The sequence below is a fragment of the Nyctereutes procyonoides genome, unplaced genomic scaffold (assembly GCF_905146905.1).
Source record: "Nyctereutes procyonoides isolate TBG_1078 unplaced genomic scaffold, NYPRO_anot_genome, whole genome shotgun sequence".
In the NCBI taxonomy this organism is placed as follows: domain Eukaryota; kingdom Metazoa; phylum Chordata; class Mammalia; order Carnivora; family Canidae; genus Nyctereutes; species Nyctereutes procyonoides.
In genome coordinates, this window is record NW_026575146.1 from 67,307,034 (window position 1) to 67,330,643 (window position 23,610).

The following is a 23,610-nucleotide window of genomic DNA, read 5'->3' on the forward strand; positions in this document are numbered from 1 at the left end:
TGCTGCTCTGGTCTAGCTCTACCACAAATTCTCCTAGATCTATTGCAGTGTCTGTCCTTTTCATGGGTCTCCTTGCCTCTATATCCCATGCTTTATTCAACAACTTAACATTTCAAATCTGGATATGCCCCTAAATTAGGTTGCTGGATTCCAAGAAGTGTGTGTATGTGTGTGTGTCTGTGTCTGTCCTCACACAATACCAAGCAAAAAAAAAAAAAGATTTATTTACTTGGGCAGGGGGTGGAGAGCAGAAGGAGATGGAGGGAGTCTTAAGCAGACCATGTACTAAGTGCAGAGCCTGAGGCGGGACTCAATCTCATTACCCTGAGATCACGACCTTAGCCAAAACCAAGATTCCAAAGCTTAGTAGACAGTGCCAGGTGCTCCAACACCAAGCAATTCTTAAAAGCCAGCAAGATGGCTTTTCAATTCTGACACTATCAGGCAATAAATTCAATTCTGACACTATCAGGAAATAAATCAGATTTGCAAGTTAAGCGTTCAGTCCTACAAGACTGTACCCTCACCTTCAATCTCCTGCCATTTCAGATGCCATTTGCAAGCCAGGCTGTTACTTGTGCTTCTCACTGGTTAAAAATCAGAGGTTCTCAAGATCTCCTCAGGTTTACCCCATCTTCTGGAATAACTCACAAAACTCTTGCTAGATTGCCAGTTCATTACAAAAGGACAAAACTCAGGAAGAGACACATATGGCCAGGTATGAAGACAGGGCACCGAGTGTCCATGCTCTTCTCCAGGTACACCACACTCCTGAAATCTCAGTGTTCACCAACCTGGAATCTCTCTGAACTCCATCCTTTAGGGTTTTTATGGAAGCTGCATTACATAACCTGGTAGATTAAATCACTGGGTATTGGTTCAACCTCCAGCCCATCTTGCCCACCCCAAAGGTGGGGAGAAATGAGAAAGGAGGAACTAAAATGTCCAACCCTCTAATCACAAGGTTGGTTTTCCCGGCAATCAGCTGAGGTGCTAGCAAAAGACAACTTTATCACTGTCAACACTTAGCAAATTCCAAAGGTGTTGGAAGCTGTGAGCCAGGAACTATGGACTAAATCAGATACATATATTTTGGCCATCTGAATGAACAAATACATACTTTTTGTAAGTCACCACATCGTATCCCCTCCCTCCCCGCCCTTTTTTTAAAAATTTTTTTTATGATAGTCACACACAGAGAGAGAGAGAGAGGCAGAGACACAGGCACAGGGAGAAGCAGGCTCCATGCACCGGGAGCCCGACGTGGGATTCGATCCCGGGTCTCCAGGATCGCGCCCTGGGCCAAAGGCAGGTGCTAAACCGCTGCGCCACCCAGGGATCCCCCCACCCCCTTTTCGACCTCGAGTGGACCCTGGCTGACCATGTCACCACTGCAGGCGACACCCCACAATGCAGACAACCTCATATTCCTTTAGGGGATGGCGAGGGCCCATGTGGCGGATTACTTCATTGGTGCGGATTCCTGGAAAATTCCTGGCTGGTTAAGACTACATTTCTGGGGCAGGTGGAAATTGCAATTAGATTAGACATGAAGTGCCAGTTTGGGGACTCAACCTGAGTTGACATTTTGGGCCTGTGGTTTTCTTTTTAACTCCACAATAACACTCATCACCCACTCACAGCTCTCCCTATGTTGTTCCTTGGAAAATACATGTTGACTGAAGTTTTGGAGACTGCTTTATGACTTTCAGTATGCTAGGACAGGGACAAGAAAGAAAAGACCCTAGACAGGGCACAATGGGGAGTTGGAGGGGGATGTATTTCTGGCCTGGGTAAATCAGTGACTGTTACAATCTAGCAAGCAACATTTTTATTGAGATAGTATTTAATACTTCCTATTTTCGTCTTCCACCCCTTTTCTACTTTTTGTAGTTTTAATTGTGCATTTTATAGATCCCATTTTCTCTCCTTTTTAATTTTTTTTAAATTTATTTATTTATGATAGTCACAGAGAGAGAGAGAGAGAGAGAGGCAGAGACACAGGCAGACGGAGAAGCAGGCTCCATGCACCGGGAGCCTGATATGGGATTTGATCCCGGGTCTCCAGGATCGCGCCCCGGGCCAAAGGCAGGCATCAAACCGCTGCGCCACCCAGGGATCCCTTTTCTCTCCTTTTTAACATAACTTCTTTCTTTTTTTAATTTTGTGTAGTGGTTGCTGTAGAGATTATAGTATATATCTACAGCTAATCCAAATCCACTTTCAAATAACCCTACCATTTCACAGGTAGTGTGTGCGTCCCTTAATATAACAAAATAATACTAATTCCTCTGTCTCAATTCTTGTATCATTGCTGTTATTCATATCACTTATATATATATTCACATACATACTCAAGTATGTTGATGCTTATTTTTGGAAGAAACTAGATCAGTTAAGAATAAGAAAATAAGTTCTTATTTTACCTCACTTATTCCTTTTCTGACACTTTTTTTTTTTGTAGACCTGAGCTTCTGAGCCATATCATTTTCCTTTTCTCTAAAGAACTTTTTTTTTTTTTTTTACATTTCTTACAAGGCAGGTCTACTAGCAACAAATTCTCTCCACTTTTGTTTTTCTAAGAATTCTTTATTTCTTCTTCACTTTTGAAGGATAATTTCACAGGGTATAGAATTCTAGGTTGGTAGGGTTTTTCTCTCAACATTTAAATATTGTACTCCACTCTTCTTACTTGCATGGTTTTTGAAAAGTTGGATGTTGTTATCTTTGCTCTTCTAGAGGTAAAATGTTTCCTTCCTCTGACTTCTTTCAGGTTTTTTTCCATCTCTGATTATCTGTAGTTTGAAAATGATATGCCTAGGTGTACTTTTTTTCTTTTAGCATCTTTTCTGCGGTGTTCTCTGGGATTCCTGGATCAGTAGCTGAATATTTAAATTTGATAAATTTGGGAGAAAGTCTCAATCACTATTGTTTCAAACCTTTTTTCTGTTCCTTTCTCTCTTTCATTTCTTTCTGGTTTTACCATTATTCACCTTCTACACTTTTTCAGTTGTTCCATAGTCCTTGGATATTCTATTTGGTTTTCTTTTTTTGTTCTTTTGTTGTTGTTGTTTATTTTAGTATTTTGTGTATTTGTTTGCTTTTATCTATCAGAGCCCTTATCATCTTAATCACAGTTGTTTTAAATTCCTGGCCTGATAATTCCAACATCCCTGCCTTATGTGTTTGGTTCTGATGCTTGCTCTGTTTCTTCAAAATTTGTTTTTAGCCTTTTAGTATGTGTTATAATTTTTTCTTAATACTTGGACATGATGCAGTAGTAAAAGAAATCACTGAAAATAGACCTCTAGCAATGTGGTCATAAGTAGTGGTAAGTTATCAGAGGAAACATACTACAGGACAACAATTAGGTCTCAGTTGTTCAGTAAGCCTTTGCTTCTAGGCTGTGAATCTCATGCATTTTTCCCCATCTCCCCCCCCCCCCATGAAAGTGGGACAAGATGGCTAGAGTGGCCAGGATTGGGATATTTTCCAGGCTCTGAAAAATCCCCAGCTGATTCTTCTGAGAGCAGTCCTTTCTTTGGTTCCTTTGTCCCTCTCCCTGCACATGAATGTTTTTCTCTGATGTTCACTGTGAGGAAAATCCCCCAAAGTGTGATGATTTAGGTTCTCCTATCACAGCACCAGAGCTCCTGAAGGAGGGTCAGCTCCTGGGTTTCCTTCATTCTGTTCCCCTGTTGGATTAATTTGAGGAACAGCAGTTTGGCTTGCCACTCACTTCTCTTATGGACCTAAGAAGAGTTGATTTTCTAGTATTTCCAGCTTTTTCTCAGGATGGAATGGCAATTTCCAGCTTCTTACAGGCTGGAACAGAAAACAGAAGTCCCTGTCTTCTCATGTTTTGTTCTAGTCTCTTGTGTCTTACTAAGAATTTAAAATGTGCATGTCTATAATTATCTAAAACTAGGCTCATTTAGAGATTTTAAATATCTTCTCAATCACCCAAATCTTTAATGCTGTCATGAAGTTTTGAAAGTTTTTAAATTTCAATTTATTTAAATTCTAGTTAACATATACAGTAAAACTGATTTCAGGTGTAGAATTTAGTGATTCATAAACAAAGTTTTAAATGTAAATATAAATTTAGATAATTTTTTCATTAAATATTTTGCACATGTTGAGATTTGAAAAATACAGAGTGGAATTGAGAATTGTTTCCTATGTCTCACTCTCAAACTGCTTTCTTTCCATTTCCGATTGTATAATGTTTGTTTCTGCCCTTTATAAATTTCAACTTTCTCAATGAGCCACCTGGTTTGAAGATTACACAGCAAAAAGATGATCTCAAGCAAGAAGAAACCCTCCCAGCAGTCTGCCTTTGGGCCTGAACTGCAACACTTCCTTGGTCCCCAGCCTACTGGCCTATTCTGCAGATTTTCAACTTGTTGGGCCATTAGCAAAACACAAATCCCCACCCCCCCATACACACACACCGTAATGGTACTAATATATCACACACTGAATACTTAAAAATAACAAGATAGTAAACTTTGTGTATTTTACACAATAAAAAAAATAAAAACGCCCTAAGAATTTTTATGATACAAAGACATAGCTTTAAAACACTACTAGAAAAAAGTCAAGCAAGAATTTTTTAGAATTGTGGTTCAGATGGTTCAAAAATTTTTGATAATGAATTCAAGAAACTGAGCTTAAGTTTACTTTATCTAAATCTTTTTTAAATAAAGATTTTATTTGTTTATTCATGAGAGACAGAGAGAGAGAGGCAGAGACACAGACAGAGAGAGAAGCAGGCTCCATGCAGGAAGCCTGATGTGGGACTTGATCCCAGGACTCCAGGATCACATCCTGGGCTGAAGGCAGACATTCAACCGCTGACCCACCCAGGTGCCCCTCACTTTCCCCTTCTAAACAACTCTTTCACTCAGTGATCAGCACCTTTGTTGTTTATAGACATTGCAGCTCTAATACATAACACACAGCCTTGTTAGATGCCATGCTTTTATGCACACAGCATGGATAATACTAAAAATACATATATGCACTTAGTGAAAACAGCATACAAGAGTAACTATAGGATTCCCTTTATAGAAAATTCTAGAAAATGCAAACTGGAGTGTCCACTTGGGGATGGCAAGTTGGGTAGGGCTGGGAGAGAGAATATGAAAAAGGGTGCATGGAAACTACAGGGGCTATGAATTATTCATTATCACGACTCTGGTGATGCTCCCATTGCGGACACATATATGAAAAATATATTTTATACTTTTAATAAATGCAGTTTTAATATATGTCAATACATCAATAAAGCTGTTAAGAAATAAAGATTCCATATAAAATCTGGACCTCCTCTTCCTCTAGAAATAATTTAACATCTGGCAAAGCTGTATTGACTCCACCATCACCCTTCCCTGTATCTTAGGTATGTCAACTGATTCCTTCTCAAAACAGAAGGAAATGCTGACAAATAGAGAAATCCTGCTAAGCAAAACAAGCCAGTCACAAAAAGACAAATACTGTATGATTCCACTAACAAAGAGTAAACAGAGTAGTCAAATTCATAGATGGGGTATAAAAAGTTTCCAGGTGTGGTAGGGAGGGGCTAGAAGGAGCTGTTTCATGGGTATAGTTTCAGTTTTGCCAGATGAAAGGAATTCTGGAAATTAGTTGCATAAATATGTGAATTTTTTAACACTACTAAACTGTACAATTCAGACAGTGTAATGTGTGCTACATGCACTTTGCCATAACATAAATGTAAAATAAAAAAAACTATATTACAGTATTTCCCAGGGACAAAGAAGAGCAGATATTTGAAGTCTTTCCTCCTCTGCAATACTCTAATGTGGTATGAACTTTTGGTGCCAAATGAGGTTAGAGTTTTAGATGAACAAATGCCATTTGTTGCACAAATAAGGTCTTTTTCCATTGCAAATTCTCTGATGTGTAATGGGGCTGGAGTTGCACCTAAGACTGCATATTGACTATACCCAGGCCTTCGTCCAGTGATCTCTTGATGTCTGATGAATGGCAAGCTGTGCCAAAACAATTTTGCACATTTACTCTACTCATAAGGTGCTTCCCAGTGTAGAGTTTAGAGTGGTACCTAAAGGCTTCGCCATATTCTCTGCACCCATGTTTCCTTACCAGTGTAATTCTCTGGTTAATGGCTTGGAGTTTTATCTCAAGAATGCCCCACATTTATGGTACTCATAGGTCTGTCTTCATTGTGGATTTTCTGGTGATGAACAAGATGGGACTTTCTAATGAAGGCCTTCCGACATTTGCTGCACTCATAGGGCCTTTCTCCGGTGTGGATTTTCTGATGCTCAACAAGTATATGTTTGTGGCTAAAGGCTTTCCCACATTCACTGCACTCATAGGGCCTCTCTCCAGTGTGATTCCTCCAATGTTTAATAAGGTTGGAGTTATACCGAAAGAATTTTCCACATACACTGCACTCATAAGGCCTTTCTCCAGTGTGAACTCTCTTATGTCTAATGAGTCTGCAGTGGTACCTAAAGGATTTCCCACATTCACTGCATTCATAAGGCCTCTCTCCCGTGTGATTCTGCCAATGTTTAATGAGCTTGGACTTGTACCTAAAAAATTCTCCACATAAGCTGCACTCATAAGGCCTTTCTCCAGTGTGAACTCTTTGATGTCTAATGAGTGTAGAGGTGTACCTAAAGAATTTCCCACATTCACTGCACTCATAAGGCCTTTCTCCAGTGTGAACTCTCTGGTGTTTAATGAGTGTGGAATTGTACCTAAAGAATTTTCCACATTCACTGCACTCATAAGGCTTTTCTGCAGTGTGAACTCTTTGATGTCTAATAAATGTGGAGCTGTACCTGAAAAATTTACCACATTCGCTACATTTATAAGGCCTTTCTCCAGTGTGAACTCTGTTGTGTCGTATCAATCTGTAGTTGTACCTAAAGAACTTCCCACATTCTCTGCATTCATAAGGCCTTTCTCCAGTGTGGATTCTCTGATGTTTCATGAAGTTGGCATTATACTTAAAGAATTCCCCACATTTGTTACACTCATAAGGGCTTAATCCAGTGTGAATTCTCTGGTGACTAATGAGCATGGAATTGTACCTAAAGACTTTCCCACATTCATTGCACTTAAAAGGCCTCTCTCCAGTGTGAATTTTCTGGTGCTGCACAAGGTGAAACTTTCTAATGAAGCCCATCCCGCATTTGCTGCATTCATAAGATCTTCCTCCAGTGTGGATTTTCTGGTGTTCAAGCAGTATTTGTTTTTGGCTGAAGGCTTTCCCACACTGAGCGCACTTGTAGTCATTCTGTCCAGATGCAAAGGCCTCCCCACACTCAGTATCCCCATGTGGTTTCACTGCATTGTGATAGGCCAGGTGTTGGAGAAGGCCTGTGCTGCCCAGGAAAACCTTCCCACCTTTGCTGCACGTGAAGCTACTGTCTGCCTTGTGAACACTGTTGTTCATTGCAAAGGAACACCTCCCCTCTTCCCTTCTGGAAAATTTGTCTCCAATCTGCTCCTTCTGGTGCCAGTGTAGGTTTGCCCCACAAATGTATAGCTCTTGATCGGGGTACAGTCCATCATGCTCAGCCAAGCGCAAAAGGTCTTTCCATCCTGGGCCACATGCATCGCAGGGCTGGGCCTCCTGGATGGATGGGCCTAGCTTTGGAGTCCTGACCTGTGATGCTCCTGAAGAAACACCTTGCTCTGAAGGTGCCTCCTCATCCTGGGCTCCATGCCAGCAACCTGGAAGCAGAGAAATGCTGGTAAAGTGCATGCTAACTCTGTTGGGGAAGAGGCAGCCTCATAGGAATCTGTGTCAGACACACCCACGGATGAGGCCATGGGCCTGCTGATGGGCAAGGGGGCCTAGAGACAGTGAGAGGAAGGCCTGCTGTGCAGAGCTCAGCCTGGCAAGTTTCCATGATGAGAGAGCCCTGACTGGGGAAGGACACAAGGGGTACTGTCTGGGACACCTGGGTGGCTCAGCAGTTTGGAGCCTGCCTTCAGCGCAGGGTGTGATCCTAGAGTCCCGGGATCAAGTTCCACATAGGCTCCCTGCATGGAGCCTGCTTCTCCCTCTCCCTGTGTCTCTTCCTCTCTCTCAGTGTTTCTCATGAATAAGTAAATAAAATCTTAAAAAAGAACAAGAGGTACTGTCTTAGTTCACTGGGGTTGCCACAATAAAATACCACAGACCACGTAGCTTATAGACAACAGAAATTTATTTCTCACAGTCCTGGAGGCCGGAATTCTGAGATCAGGGTGCCAGCAAGATGCCACAGGGTGAGGGCCCTCTTCTGTCCCATGTCGACTTCTCAGTGTCCTCACATAATGGAAGGGGCTAAGGGGCTCTGTGGGGTCTCTTTTATAAGAGCATTAATCCCATTCATGACAGCTCTGCCTTCATGACCCCCATGGTGCAGAGGCACCATCTCCTAATACCACCATACTGGGAGTGAGACTTGAAACATGAATGGTGATGGGGTGGTGGGGCAGATATTTAAAACTGCAGGTTCTGTGTAGGGAGGAGAGGCAGGGTTTTCAAGGCACTCCCACGCAAAGGGCTATTGCTCCTGGTGACTGGTGAGCATAGTGTAGAAAACTGTAAACAGACCTAGAAACCCCTAACCACACACTACAGTGATAATGCAACTCAAGAACTACTTACGGATGCAGGCAGGCCTCACAATATCCTAAGTATAGGTCAAACTTGGAGAGCCCTGCAAAGGGACCAGGACAACAGGATGAGGGGTGAAGCCCAATGGGTGTGAGATTGTGGCGGAAAGGGGATTAGTATTCAGAGTAGACATGAAAATGGAGAAGAAAAGGTAGAAATGAAGTGTGGCCCCGGGGCGCCTGGGTGGCTCAATTGGTTAAACATCTGCTTTTAGCTCAGGTCATGATCCTGGGATCCAGTCCCACATCAGGCTTCCTGCTCTGCTCAGGCAGGAACCAAGAAATGTCAGCAAGAGGAAGGGGGGAAGCCTGAGGCACCATGGTTCTGAGCATCTTGACTAAACGACCCAATCAGAGACAAGCCAGGTCTGAGGGATCTCTCAGATAAACTTCAATATTTCTGACCTCTGAGCCCTATCTTACAAATATTTAGGGCAGCAGGGATGGGACTCCTTGGGGAGAGTGCACACAGTACAATGCACACAGCCCAGTCCTGGCACCAGTAACACATATGCCGGGAAAGCAGGAAAAGAAGTATTACCCTTGGTCTTGTGGAAAGGACAGAGCTGCTCTTGGACAAAGGGGGAAAAAACAGTCCAACCTAGGACATGGGTGTGAGGGCCTTACCTAGGGAGGACAAAAGCGCAAAGTTCTCCATCATCACAGCATGGTACAAAAATCTCTGAGCTTCATCAAGGAGGCCCCACTCTTCCTGGGAGAAATATATGGCCACGTCTTCAAAGACCACATGGCTCTGCCAAAATTGGAACATTTGGTTCATGAGTTGCTTCTTGTGTTAACTGTGTCTTATGGATTCTGTATTCATCTGACTGCCATTCATTAATTACAGGGCTAAACTAACAGCCAAATTTGTTTATAACTCTCCCTTCCAGTCTGGTGCCCATACTCTGAACCACTTCCTCTACTAACTCACACACTAAGTCAACACTTTCCTTGTCCTAAATCAACCCAGGCCAGGTACAGATAACCAGACACATCCCTTCTACCCCAGGTACACTAACATTATATAAAATAGCCACCACTAAGCTTTTCACTCTACCCTTCCTGCATTTCTCCCAGAGTCCAATAAAGGCTCTGACATAAAGATTCCCTTTGCTGGTGTATATGTTCCTAACCAAATCCAGGGCTTCCCCATGTGGCCCTGTGTTACATGGTGTCCTCCCACCCTCTAGAGAAATAGAGTAAGAACCTTTTCTCAGTGTTATTGGTTTCTCCATGTCATCACTCACCCACCTCCTGTGGGTGCAATTATCAATATGCTTCTCTCTCAAGAGGCCCTTCAGTCCTTCCACACAGCCTTCCCTGCTCATCCTCCTCTCTGACTTCCCAATGTGGGAGCGTTACCAGCTGCCAGTGGCACTGCTGCCCACTCTCTCCTCATTCCCATTGATCACTGTGTCCAGAACACAGCATAAAACATGAGGAAAGGAGGGGCAGAAGACATCACCTAGGTTGTGGGCCTGACAATGTAGGGCACTCCCTCTCTCCCGCCGGCCACCTACCTGTGTGAGGACCTCACACACTCTCAGCCCTTTCTCCCTTCTATATCATACCAACTGTCCCATAAGCAGTCAGAACCTACCTCTCTCATCTGAAGCCCAGGTACACTTACCTCCCCACCCACATGGGGAGGTCTTCCTCCCACTACACATGAGGTCTAGCAATGCTTCAAGCTAACTAGTTTCCCCCTCAACATCTATCTCATATGCCCTCCAGTCTCAGAAGACTCTCTCTCTCTCTCTCTCTCTCTCTCTCTCTCTCTCACACACACACACACACACACACACACACACACACTCGGCTTCTTCAGCCTTGTGATGCCCATGACCATCACCCAGGTGCCCAATTAAGAAACCGAGTACTCAGGGCACCTGAGCAACTCAGTCACTTAAGCATCCAACTCTTGGTTTCAACTCAGGTCATGATCTCATGGCTAGTGGGATCCAACCTCATTACAGGCTCTGCTCAGCAGGAGTCAGCTTGAGATTCTCTATGTTCCTCTGCCCCTCTCCCCACTCACATGCACGCTCTCTCTCTCAAATAAATAAATCTCTTAAATACAAACAAACAAAAAACCCCAGTACTCAGGCCCTTCATTCCCATTCCTGCTCCTCTAATGCCATTGCCACCATGATCTAGAGATGCTGCCTCCTAAATCTGCTCCATAATTTCATCCTAGCACACACCCAGTCACCATGTTGTGGCTGTCTCCAATTTGAATCTATTCTCGGAACCCTAGGACTCTGCCTTGTGCCTACTTGATACCTCTCCTTGGAATCTCTGGGGCATTTGTGACATAGACAAAAACTAACTCTTCATGTTCCATCTGCAAATTCCTCATACCACTGACTTCCTCCATTTTTATTAGGAAGGATGGGTGCTTGAATAAGGCCAAAAATCTGGGGGCATCCCCAGTTCTTCCCTCCATCCCATCTCTCTTCTCCCTGAGTCTCAATATCATAAAGTATGAGTGGCTCTAGTTCAAAACCCATCCAGAAACCAACTACTCCTCTACCACCATAGCCACCACTCCTGCGTAGCCACCACTACAACACTTACCTTTACTGCTACAAGAATTTCACTGATATCCCCCTGTCTGTCCTTCACTCTGCAGTCAAGGGGAACCTATTAAAATCTGAGTCATAGCACCTTCCTCTTCTGTTTCTAACCTTCCCTACTTCCCACCAACCTCAGATTAGAGATCCAGAGCCCCAACCTGTCACTTGAAGTCTGATACCTGCATACTCCTATCTAATCCCAAGGTGGCTCCCCATTCTCACCAGATATGAGAGACCAGCAGTCTCCTGAACATCCCAGCCAAGTCTCACCTACAAGCATGTGAATGTTCTGAATCCTGTGGCCAGGACTTCCGGCCACATCTTATAACATCAGTTGTTAAAAACATATACAATCTAAATGTAGGATCCTGGGCCTGGGGAAAGCACATGGTCTTCAGACTCGAGAGAGTGAGAAGGATAAGAGAAGTCTCAGGAAAGTACCACTCCCTGATATAGGTATCGGGTGCCAAAACCACCTGCGTGACAATTGGGATGTTTGAAAGGTGGGACACCCTCCACTCACCTGCCCAGGGTCCATAAGCATCTCTGCCACCTCCATGGGACACTACGGGCAGAAGGAGACCATGAGAAACAGGTAACCATGGAAGGATCCCATGAGCTGAGCTGGACCAGCACCCCTACCCTGTCCACCCTGGAGCAAAGTGATCTCAGCCTGACAGTCAAAGTTCAGCTCCTCTAGAAAACAGTGCTGCCTCTTTTCAGTTGTCACCCAGAGCTTCATTCCATGGGATTGACAGTTTTGTGTATATTTTCAGTGCAAATGAAGTGCTGGGATTTTGAAATCTGAGGTCTTTATTTTTACCACTTTAAGATTTCATAAGATACCATACATAAAACTTTACATATAAACAAAAACACTAAGAGGTAAATTAATGTCAAATTAATTATGAAGTGTTTATACACATTTAACTTGTTGAATAGGTTCATTTCTAATTGTTTACCTCTGTGTACATTTTAAAAGGGATATTGATTAATTAATATTTAAGACCACAAATTTTTTATATATTAAATGAACGAGATCCTAGAAAAGGTTGAGCAGGCAGACAAGCTACTAGCACATATAGCAACAGGGTCTGTCTGTTACAGAACCCTCAAAAGGGAGCTTGTTGCAGGCACTGGACTGGATAGCCGCTCATATCTCATGCACTGAACGGTGGGAGTAAGGAAGCAGTCCCCTGTCATGGAGCCTGAGGCTCCATCAGCCTGGCTGACTTTTCCCTTGTTCCATAGTGAGTGGCCCTGAGGGTCAGCTGAGTCCCCAAGTGGAGAGTCAATACTAGCACATAACACCAGTTCCACCAAAGGGAAGCTCCTCATCCCAGCAACACCCCTCTTCCTAAGGACATAGACAAAAGATCTCTCTTACAGCAAATCTGCTCTTTTCTGAAGCAACATCAGGGATGCCAACACCTGGTTCCCATACCCTGCCCGCCATTTCTCAGCCCTCACCTCCCTTACCATCAGAAATCATCTGAAGACTCCTTCTTTGATGTGGTCCTCAGGCCAACCTCTGGTGCAGCCCACCCTCCACAACTCTGACAACACAGCCCCCTTCTCCGCCCTCCAGATCTCTACGTCCATATACTCACGTCATGTCTCCACCTGAGCTATCTTAGCATTAACACGTCCAAAATCAAGCTCAGGATTTCCGAATACCTGCTCCTTGGGCTCGCTTCCCCACCTCCATCTTTTCAGATGCTCGGGTCTTGACATGGCCCTTCACTCCCTACTTTTGCTCACATGTCTATGTGATGCAGCAGGATCCGCTCCCCACGCCTAAGCTCATCGTGTTTCCCTCTCCCGCCAGCGCCCGGGTCCAGCCTCCACTACAACTCCTCCAGAGAGGCCTGCGGTGTCTCCTCAGCAGTCTCCCCTACCCTAAACTGACTCTAGGCAAGCCCCGCCCCTCCTCGCCTCCCTGCGACCTCCCGTGGACCCTGGCTGCCCATGCCGCCGCTGCAGGAGACACTCCGCCTCGCCCTCTGTTTCCCGCATACACAGGGGGCACTGGTCCCCTCATCCCCCTGCCCGGACTCAGGAGCACCCGCCCCCCACCCCGCACCGGCGGAACCGGGTCCCCACGCCGGGCCCCATCTCCCCCATCCCCGCCTCTAGGGCATGGCTGCGGGGAGCTGAGCGGACGCCCCTCCATCCGGGCTGCGGCGCTCGGGTGGCGGGGCCAGCGGCCTAAGGGTCCGAGGGTCCAGAACCCACCTGAGCCGGCTTCATCAGCGCGGCCTCCGCCTCCGACCAGTGGGAAAACGGAACGAGGAGCGGCGGGCGACTGGGAGGGGACGCGGGCCCTGGCAGCCGCTTTTGCGGCGGGTACGACGCCTCTCCTCACGCTCTTCCGCCTCGTCACCTCCGCCTCCGCCTCCGCGAAGCGCCTAGAAAGCCCTGAACCCCGGAGCCGGACAGCCACCAAACTGACGAGAAGGAACGCCGGAAGTCCCGCCCCCACACGATGCGCACTCATGCAAGCATTCTTCTCTCAAGGCTTCATTGGCTCAGTCGCCGCCGCCACCGCCCTGCACCGCAGACTTATGGGTATCGTAGTTTCCGCTATCGCTACCAACTTCCCCAGAAGACGAAGGCCCTCCTACTTACGTGGCGGGTGAAGGACCAGTCCAGGCCTCAGCAGGGGCTCTGGGAAATGGAGTTCCGTGGCTCCACAGGTGGTGCGGGGCCTCGCCTGTTCTTTAATGGGACTTACCCAGATTTCTTGGAGCTCAGTCTGGAAGTCACAGAATGATTAGAGACCTGTTACTCCATATGCTTCGAAGCTTGATAGGTTCCCAAAGGCTATCACATCCAAAGGGACACACCGTATCACGATGCCACCTTGACTCATAGCTGTCAACGACCTTGTCACTTTTCAAATATAGACTGGATCTCTGGAGTTAGTTTTAACGAGTAGCATATGTGTCACAGGATAAGAAAGAAATGCTTCAGACAGAGCCATGGAGGGGAAGATATGATGGGGCACTGAAGTAGGTAGGATGAACAACAAGCAGGATGACGCTGTGCTGATTCCTAGGAAAACATCATTCATGCCTTCAGAATCAGACAGTGATTGTGTTTGAACCCACTGAGTGAGTAGTATTTCTTGAAATGCTACTACTACATACCTGAGGTATTTGTCAATTCCTTTAAAAATCTGAAATCTGGGGATCCCTGGGTGGCTCAGCGGTTTAGCGCCTGCCTCCGGCCCGAGGTGTGATCCTGAGGACCTGGGATCGAGTCCCACGTCGGGCTCCCTGCGTGGAGCCTGTGTCTCTGCCTCTCTCTGTCTCTCTCTCTCTCTCTCATGAATAAATGAATAAAATCTTTTTTAGAAATCTGTCTGAAAAGAACAGTGATCTGAGACATACCATCTTCTGCCAGAATGGTGTGTGCTCCTTTCATGTTGGGGCACCTGTAAAAAGGGAGCATCCTGTTCTTGAGACAAAGGTTAGGGATCCACTACCTATCTCATATCTTTTCTGGGAAGGAGTTTATTGTTTCAGTAAAATTCTAGCAACAGTGCCATCACAGGGAGTGGAAATTATCTGTGAAAAACATTTGTGAATTGGAAATTACTGACATGATCAGTTATTCAGAGTGTAGCAGAAATATTTCTAAGGAAACATACATGTAGTACGTTAAAAAAATTAAGAAAGGCTAAGATCCCAGTGAAGGTTGACAGACCATGAAATCTGAAAAGCAAGAGAATGAAGCTAAGCCTATGGCTGTGCTTCAATCTGGGCCACACTCATGTTTTTTTCTCCAAAATGAGATCGTTTTTATACTTGACAATGTGGCCAGTAACTGCTTGGAGGGATAGAGACAATATTTTGAAAGACTTGCCTAAAAGGTGAAATGAACAGGCAAACTGTGCTGTGGTATGTATTTACTGATCAAAATAATGTGGTGTATACCTACTGGGTTTCAGGCACAATAGCGGGTACATAGGACACATTGGGGATAGGGTTGCCAGCTGCTCTCTGTATTTAGGACTGTTCTGTGTTTGTCTATTAAACATTCATTTATCTGAAGGCCAAACTAATAGTCAAAGATGTGTACTTCTCTCTTGAAAGTCAGTTTCACAGACTTGCAAAACTCCTATTACAAATAACTTGGGGATTCCTGGATGGCTCGGCGGTTTAGCGCCTGCCTTCGGCCCAGGGCGTGATCCTGGAGTCCCAGGATCGAGTCCCACGTTGGCCTCCTTGCGTGGAGCCTGCTTCTCCCTCTGCCTGTGTCTCTGCCTCTCTGTGTCTCTCACGAATAAATAAATAAAATCTTAAAAAAAAACAACAAATACCTCAAGAACAAACCCTAATGTGTGTTTTGCTTCCTGCCGAATAGGGCATGTCTCTACCTAGGTACTTCCTGACACTTTAGTCGTAAAGGCACTCAGTTCCTCCTCCCATGCCCTCCTTCTTGCGTGTGACATGGTTTCATGTGGACCTCTGTGGTGTGCTTGGTCTCTTATTTCCAGGATGTTGAAAATTTAGCCAAGTTACCTCATGGTATCATTGTCTCGGTATCCACTTTGTTTGGCCAAGCCACCTGCAGGGACCTTACACTGACAAGTCATACCCTTTCATGGAACCACATGTCCTACATAACAGCCCAAAGAGCCACAAACAAATGTAAGTTCCTGATAGGACTTTCCAAAGACCCTTGTAATTAATTGTCCACAGCCTCCTAGCACCTTTGCCTTATGTTCACCCTTACATAAGACCTTCTTGAAAAAAAAAAAAAAGACCTTCTTGGAGCTTATCAAAACTCAGCTCTTTTTGGTTTGAACTGATCACCTGGGGCCACCTGGGTGGCTAAATCACTTAAACCTCTGTCTCTTGATCTCAGCTCAGGTCTTGATATTAGGGTCATGAGTTCAAGCCCCATAAAGAAAAATGAGTTGACCAATCTGACTTCAGCTGGGAAACCCAAAAGCACTCAACCCATGGACCCTAGTAAAGGCATGTGCACTGGGTCCTGCCTTTCTTTCTGCCTGCACTTTTGCCTTGATGTCCCTGTGTGGCCCCTGGAAGTGTGCCATGTACTTCCTCCAAGACCTGTTGAGTATACACTTCTCTATTTCAACTTCTCTCATGGTCCGTCATTGAACTGTGATCTGATCCACCATCAGGCATCTGGGATCATGAGCAGCTGAAGGCAGATGCTTACCTGGCTGAGCAACCCAGGTGCCCCTCCTTATGATATTTTTAATTTCTGTAGGGTCAGTAATATTTCTTCATTCCAGATTTTCTTAATTTCTCTTATTTTCTTCTTTTTTTAAAAAAAGCTTTTATTCATTTATTTGAGGACCTTAGTTTTGTACTAAGCAAATGTTAATTTACCACTCATAACACAGGAAACTGTTGAGTAGCACAATTTTCCCCTTAATGGCATTGACCTCTCCATGTTCACCCAGTCACCTTCATAAATCAAGACATGGTCACAATTCAAGGACATGTCCTGTGTTTAATGATTTGGTCCTGATTCCTAGATTGACTTACAGAATACCCTATATATCCTGTATTACAGCTTTTTACAATATATTGCAGAAAAGTCAGCAGTTAGGGACTTAATTACTAGGACCTTCCCTAATTTATGCCCAAACTTCCTACTTAGGAGCAACCAGAGAATGCCAAATAGGTACGCTTAACAGATCACACAAGATTCCCACTTTTATTTAGCTTCCCCTGCTACTTCCTCATGCCAGCATTCTACAATCAAGGCATACTTGAAACCTTACCTTTTTTCCGTTATAAAGCATTCCCACTCCCCTGTTTGCCTTTGAGTCTCTGCCAAATACAGGAGATGGGGAACACATAGACTTTATTTATAAAGATTAACAAAACTCAAGCAGGAAAACACTACAAAAACTGATGAAAATAAAAAGCTGGTTCTTTCAAAAAATTAATGAAATTGACAGCTTTAGTTTAGGTAGGTCAAGAAAATAAGAGGAGAGGGGCGCATGAGTGGTTCAGTTAGTTAAGTATCTGACTCTTGGTTTTGGCTCAGGTCATGATCTCAGGGTTGTGGGTTGAGCCCCACTTCGAGCTCCATGCCCTACATTAGAGTCTGCTTAAGATTCTCTGCCTCTCCCTCTCCCCTCCCTCCACTCTCTCTCTCTCTCAAATAAATGAATAAAAGCTTAAAAAAAGAAAATAAGAGAAATTAAGAAAATTGGGAATGAAGGGGAAATATCATTACTGACCTTACAGAAATTAAAAGTATCATGAGGAGGGGCACCTGGGTGGCTCAGCCAGTTAAGCATCTGCCTTCAGCTGCTCATGATCCGAGGGTCCTGGGATGGAGCCCCACGTGGGGTTCACTGCTCAGCTGGGAGCCTGCTTCTCCCTCTTCCTCTGCCCCTCCCATCTGCTTGTGCTCTCTCTTTCAAATAATTAAATAAAATCCTTTTTTTTAAAAAAAAGTATCAAAAGGAAATATTATGGGCAACTTTACCACCAAACTTAAACAACTTCAATTAAATATACAAATTCCTTAAAAGACACAAATTATTAAAATTGATAGAAGAAGAAAATCTACAGGGCAGTCCTGGTGGCTCAGCGGTTTAGCGCCACCTTCAGCCCAGGGCGTGATCCTGGAGACCTAGGATTCAGTCCCGCATCAAGGCTCCTTGCATGGCGCCTGCTTCTCCCTCTGCCTGTGTCTCTGCCTCTCTCTGTGTGTCTCTCATGAATAAATAAATAAAATCCTTTTTTATAAGAAAATCTACAGAGAAATACACTAATAATAATAATTGGACATCTTCCCACAAGAAAATCCCAAGCCCAGCTTCCTTCAGTAAGGAATTCTACCTACCATTTAAAACAAATGTCACGAGGGAGGGGCAAGATGGCGGAAGAGCAGGGTCCCCAAATCGCCTGTCCCCACCAAATTACCTAGATAACCTTCAAACAATCCTGAAAATTTACGAATTCGGCCTGAGATGTAAAGAGAGACCAGCTGGAATGCTACAGTGAGAAGAGTCCGCGCTTCTATCAAGGTAGGAAGACGGGGGGAAAAGAAATAAAGGAACAAAAGGCCTCCGAGGGGGAGGGGCCCCGCGAGGAGCCGGGCTAGGGCCGGGGCGAGTGTCCCCAGGACAGGAGAGCCCGGTCCCGGAGAAGCAGGAGCTGCACCAACCTTCCCGGGCGGGCGGAAAGGGGCTCGCAGGGAGTTAGAGCAGGACCCAGGAGAGCGGGGATGCCCTCAGGCTCCCTGGGACACTAACAGACACCTGCGAGCGCAGGAGAGTGCTCCGAGCTCCCTAAGGGCTGCAGCGCACACGGAGGGACCAACCGGAGCAGCTCGGAGGGGCTCCAGGGAGGGAGCTGCAGGGCGGGAGCGCGAATCCAACAGCGCAGGCCCCGGAGCACAGGGCGCCGGGACACAGCCCAGGATCCGGCCTCCCCCGGGCAGGCATTCCTGCGGAGGCTAAATCCAGGCTTCCAGAGTTGCCATAGCAACTGCTGCTGTTCCTCCTGGGGCCCCACGGGGGTAAACAACCCCTGCTGAGCCCGGCAGCAGGCAGGGGCAGAGCAGCTCCCCCAAGTGCTAACATCTGAAAATCAGCACAGCAGGCCCCTCCCCCAGAAGACCAGCTGGACGGACCAGTGATACTCCCCCGTGTTCCAATACAACTTGTTTTTGGCCACTCTGCACTGAGCAAAATGACTAGAAGGAAAACCTCACCTCAAAAGAAAGAATCAGAAACAGCCCTCTCTCCCACAGAGTTACAAAATCTGGATTACACTTCAATGTCAGAAAGCCAATTCAGAAGCACTATTCTACAGCTACTGGTGGCTCTAGAAAAAAGCATTAAAGACTCACGAGACTTCATGACTGCAGAATTTAGATCCAATCAGGCAGAAATTAAAAATCAATTGAATGAGATGCAATCCAAACTAGAAGTCCTAACGACGAGGGTTAACGAGGTGGAAGAACGAGTGAGTGACATAGAAGACAAGTTAATGGCAAAGAGGGAAACTGAGGAAAAAAGAGACAATCAATTAAGGGACCATGAAGACAGATTAAGGCAAATAAATGACAGTCTAAGGAAGAAAAACCTACGTTTAATTGGGGTTCCCGAGGGCGCCGAAAGGGACAGAGGGCCAGAATATGTATTTGAACAAATCCTAGCTGAAAACTTTCCCAATCTGGGAAGGGAAACAGGCATTCAGATCCAGGAAATAGAGAGATCCCCCCCTAAAATCAATAAAAACCGTTCAACACCTCGACATTTAATAGTGAAGCTTGCAAATTCCAAAGATAAAGAGAAGATCCTTAAAGCAGCAAGAGACAAGAAGTCCCTGACTTTTATGGGGAGGAGTATTAGGGTAACAGCAGACCTCTCCACAGAGACCTGGCAGGCCAGAAAGGGCTGGCAGGATATATTCAGGGTCCTAAATGAGAAGAACATGCAACCAAGAATACTTTATCCAGCAAGGCTCTCATTCAAAATGGAAGGAGAGATAAAGAGCTTCCAAGACAGGCAGGAACTGAAAGAATATGTGACCTCCAAACCAGCTCTGCAAGAAATTTTAAGGGGGACTCTTAAAACTCCCCTTTAAGAAGAAGTTCAGTGGAACAATCCACAAAAACAAGGACTAAATAGATATCATGATGACACTAAACTCATATCTGTCAATAGTAACTCTGAACGTGAATGGGCTTAATGACCCCATCAAAAGGCCCAGGGTTTCAGACTGGATAAAAAAGCAGGACCCATCTATTTGCTGTCTACAAGAGACTCATTTTAGACAGAAGGACACCTACAACCTGAAAATAAAAGGTTGGAGAACCATTTACCATTCAAATGGTTCTCAAAATATACCCTAAAAACTATAGAACACTTCTGAAAGAAATTGAGGAAGACACAAAGAGATGGAAAAATATTCCATGCTCATGGATTGGCAGAATTAATATTGTGAAAATGTCAATGTTACCCAGGGCAATTTACACGTATAATGCAATCCCTATCAAAATACCATGGACTTTCTTCAGAGACTTAGAACAAATTATTTTAAGATTTGTGTGGAATCAGAAAAGACCCCAAACAGCCAGGGGAATTTTAAAAAAAGAAAACCATATCTGGGGGCATCACAATGCCAGATTTCAGGTTGTACTACAAAGCTGTGTTCATCAAGACAGTGTGGTACTGGCACAAAAACAGACATATAGATCAATGGAACAGAACAGAGAACCCAGAAGTGGACCCTGAACTTTATGGTCAACTAATATACGATAAAGGAGGAAAGACGATCCACTGGAAGAAAGACACTCTCTTCAATAAATGGTGCTGGGAAAATTGGACATCCACATGCAGAAGAATGAAACTGGACCACTCTCTTGCACCATACACAAAGATAAACTCAAAATAGATGAAAGATCTAAATGTGAGACAAGATTCCATCAAAATCCCAGAGGAGAACTCAGGCAACACCCTTTTTGAACTTGGCCATAGTAACCGGAGAAGGACAAACAGTGTATGTTCTCATTCATTTGGGGAATATGAATAATAGTGAAAGGGAATATAAGGGAAGGGAGAAGAAATGTGTGAGAAATATCAGAAAGGGAGACAGAACATAAAGACTTCTAACTCTGGGAAATGAACTAGGGGTGGTGGAGGGGGAGGAGGGCGGGGGGTGGGGGTGAATGGGTGACGGGCACTGAGGGGTACACTTGACGGGATGAGCACTGGGTGTTATTCTGTATGTTGGTAAATTGAACACCAATAAAAATTAATTTATAAAATAAAATAAAAATAAATAAAAAATAAATAAAAAATAAAACAAATGTCACTAGTTTTCACAAAATCTTCCAGAATAGAAAGAAGGCATATTCCCCCATCCATTCTATGAGGTTAAGATTCTTTTGATCAAAAAGTGATATACAGAAAATACACAAAAACTACAGGCCAGGGCAGCCCTGGTGGCCCAGCGGTTTGGTGATCCTGGAGGCCCTGGATCAAGTCCTGCGTCGGGCTCCCTGCATGGAGCTTGCTTCTCCCTCTGCCTGCGTCTCTGCCTCTCTCTCTCTCTCTCTCTCTCTGTGTGTGTGTGTGTGTCTGTCATAAATAAATAAAAATAAAATCTTAAAAAAACCTACAAGCCAATTAACCCTTACTTATATATATATATAATACATACCAGAAAATTTAGGGCACTTGAGTGGCTCTGTTAGTTGAGCAACCAACTCTTGGTTTTGGCTCAGGTCATGATCTCGTGGGTCATGAAATCAAGCCCTCTGTCCAGCTGCATACTCAGCAAGGAGTCTACTTGAAAATTCTCTCCTTCTGCCCCTCCTCCCACTTGCACTCCCTCTCCCTCTCTTTTAAATAAATAAATAAATAAATAATCTTTTTAAAAAAACTTTTTAAATTTATCAGAAAATCTGATTCTTTAACACATATGAAGGATAATACATCATAAGGAAGGGGATTAGTCCCAGGACTACAAGACTGATATAAGTCAGTCTCCCTACCGCGTCAGAAACATATATTTTGGAATCAAGTTTGAATCAGATCTCAAGCTGGAAGATGCTTTGTGGTGAAGATTAACAGATCAGTATATCCAACTCCCCATGGGAATTGCTGCAGAGACTCTTGCTGCAAAACATAGAGAAGACTGTGACAAGTACGCCCTGTAGTCCCAGTAGGGGTGGAAAGCTGCTAATGATGCTGGCTACTTTAATAATGAGATGGCACCAACTGAGGTGAAGGCTAAGAAGGGGAAAGACACAGTAGATGAGCATGCTCAGCCTCTAACAATCCTGGATCAGTTAAATAAACTTCCCCCAGTATTCAAGAAAGAAATTGTGACTGCAGGGAATGCATCAAGGGTATCTGATGGCGCTGGAGCTGTTAATCATAGATAGTGAAAATGCTGTTACACACACACACATACACACACACACACAACTTCACATCACTGGCAAGAATTGTGGGCTATTTCGTGTCTGGATGTCCCTCTATCATGGGTATTGGTCCTATCTCTGCTATCAACGGGGAACTGAAGAAAACAGGATGGAGTCTTAAGGACTGGATTTGGTAGAGGTGAATGAAGCTTTTGCTCCTCAGTACTTAGCAGTTGAGAAGAGTTTGCATCTTGACCCAAGTAAAACCAATGTGAATGGCGGAGCCATTGCTTTGGGTCATCCTCTGGGAGAATCTGGAACAAGAACTATGGCACACCTGGTTCATGAATTAAGGATTGGGGCAGGAAATACACCACTATATCAGTTTGTATCAGAGGCGGCCAAGGCATTGCTATTGTCATTGAGAGCACAGCCTGAGGTGTAGGTGGCCCACCAAGGCCCCCTGGTACTGTGCTGGGCCAGACCACAGCAAAGCAGGTGATCTTCAGAGCAGCTGTGAACCTAGATGTGCTCTCTACTGCAAGTGGCTGAGTGGGATTAAGGGATAAGGAGGCAAAGATGTATTTCTCGTGAATGAATAAGTATATAAGTTCTCCAAAATTTGTACAAAATATGATGTATTTCTGCACAAAAAACAAACTACAGAGGCCTTAAAAGAAATTGTATTCTCTTGCCATATAATTACCATTTATACCTTAGGTAATATGATTGCAAGAGAATGGAATAAATAATACTTAAGAAAAAATTGGTTTCAGCTCAGGTCATGACCTCACGTTCCTGGGATTGAGCCCCACTATCCTGCTCTGTGCTCAGCGGGAGTCTGTTTGGATATACTCTCCCTTTGCCCCTCCACCTGTTCACACTCACTCTCGCTAATAAGTAATAAATAAAATATTTTTTAAAAGACAAAAAAAGAGGAAGAAACCCTAAAACCCCACCACAGGATCATCCCAACAGATGTACAGAAATTGAAACTGAGAGCCCAGAAATAGGTCAACACAAATATCATCCACTTACCTCTGACAAAGAAGCAAAGGCAATTAAGTGGACAAAGGACAAACTTTTTAAAGTATGGTGCTACAAGTGAAAAACCACAAGTAAAAAAAAATGAATCTATATATAGAATTTACACTTTTCACAAAATTTCATTCAAAATGTATTATAGATCTAAATGTAAAATACAAAATTGTAAGACCCCTAGAAAATAACAGAGGGGAAAATCTATGTGACCTTATGTTTGGTGGTAAATTTTGAGATACAACACAAAAATCACAATTTATCAATAAAAATGGGATAAGATGCAATTGATTAAAATAAAAAAAATCTTCTCTGCAAAAGACAAAGTTAGGAGAATATAAAAATTTACAACATATGTCATTAGAAAAATTAGATAAAAAACAACAGATTTCAAAAAAATGAGATACCACTACCTACTTGAATGGCTAAAATCTAAAATAATGACAGGGAC

The 23,610-nt window shown here is 44.2% G+C and overlaps 1 protein-coding gene and 1 pseudogene across 1 annotated transcript; one reads left to right on the plus strand and one right to left on the minus strand.

Moving 5' to 3' along the window:
- Nucleotides 1–4,560: 4,560 nt before the first annotated feature.
- LOC129500700 (zinc finger protein 548-like) lies at nt 4,561–13,987 on the minus strand. Its single transcript, XM_055311369.1, has 4 exons — nt 13,482–13,987; nt 11,770–11,811; nt 9,295–9,421; nt 4,561–7,734 (listed from the first exon to the last, which is right to left on the minus strand). The coding sequence occupies exons 1-4, from the start codon at nt 13,494–13,496 to the stop codon at nt 6,167–6,169; spliced, it is 1,752 nt and encodes a 583-aa protein (XP_055167344.1). The 5' UTR covers nt 13,497–13,987; the 3' UTR covers nt 4,561–6,166.
- Nucleotides 13,732–22,559, plus strand: LOC129500046 (3-ketoacyl-CoA thiolase, mitochondrial-like; annotated as a pseudogene).
- The last annotated feature ends 1,051 nt before the right edge of the window (nt 22,560–23,610 follow it).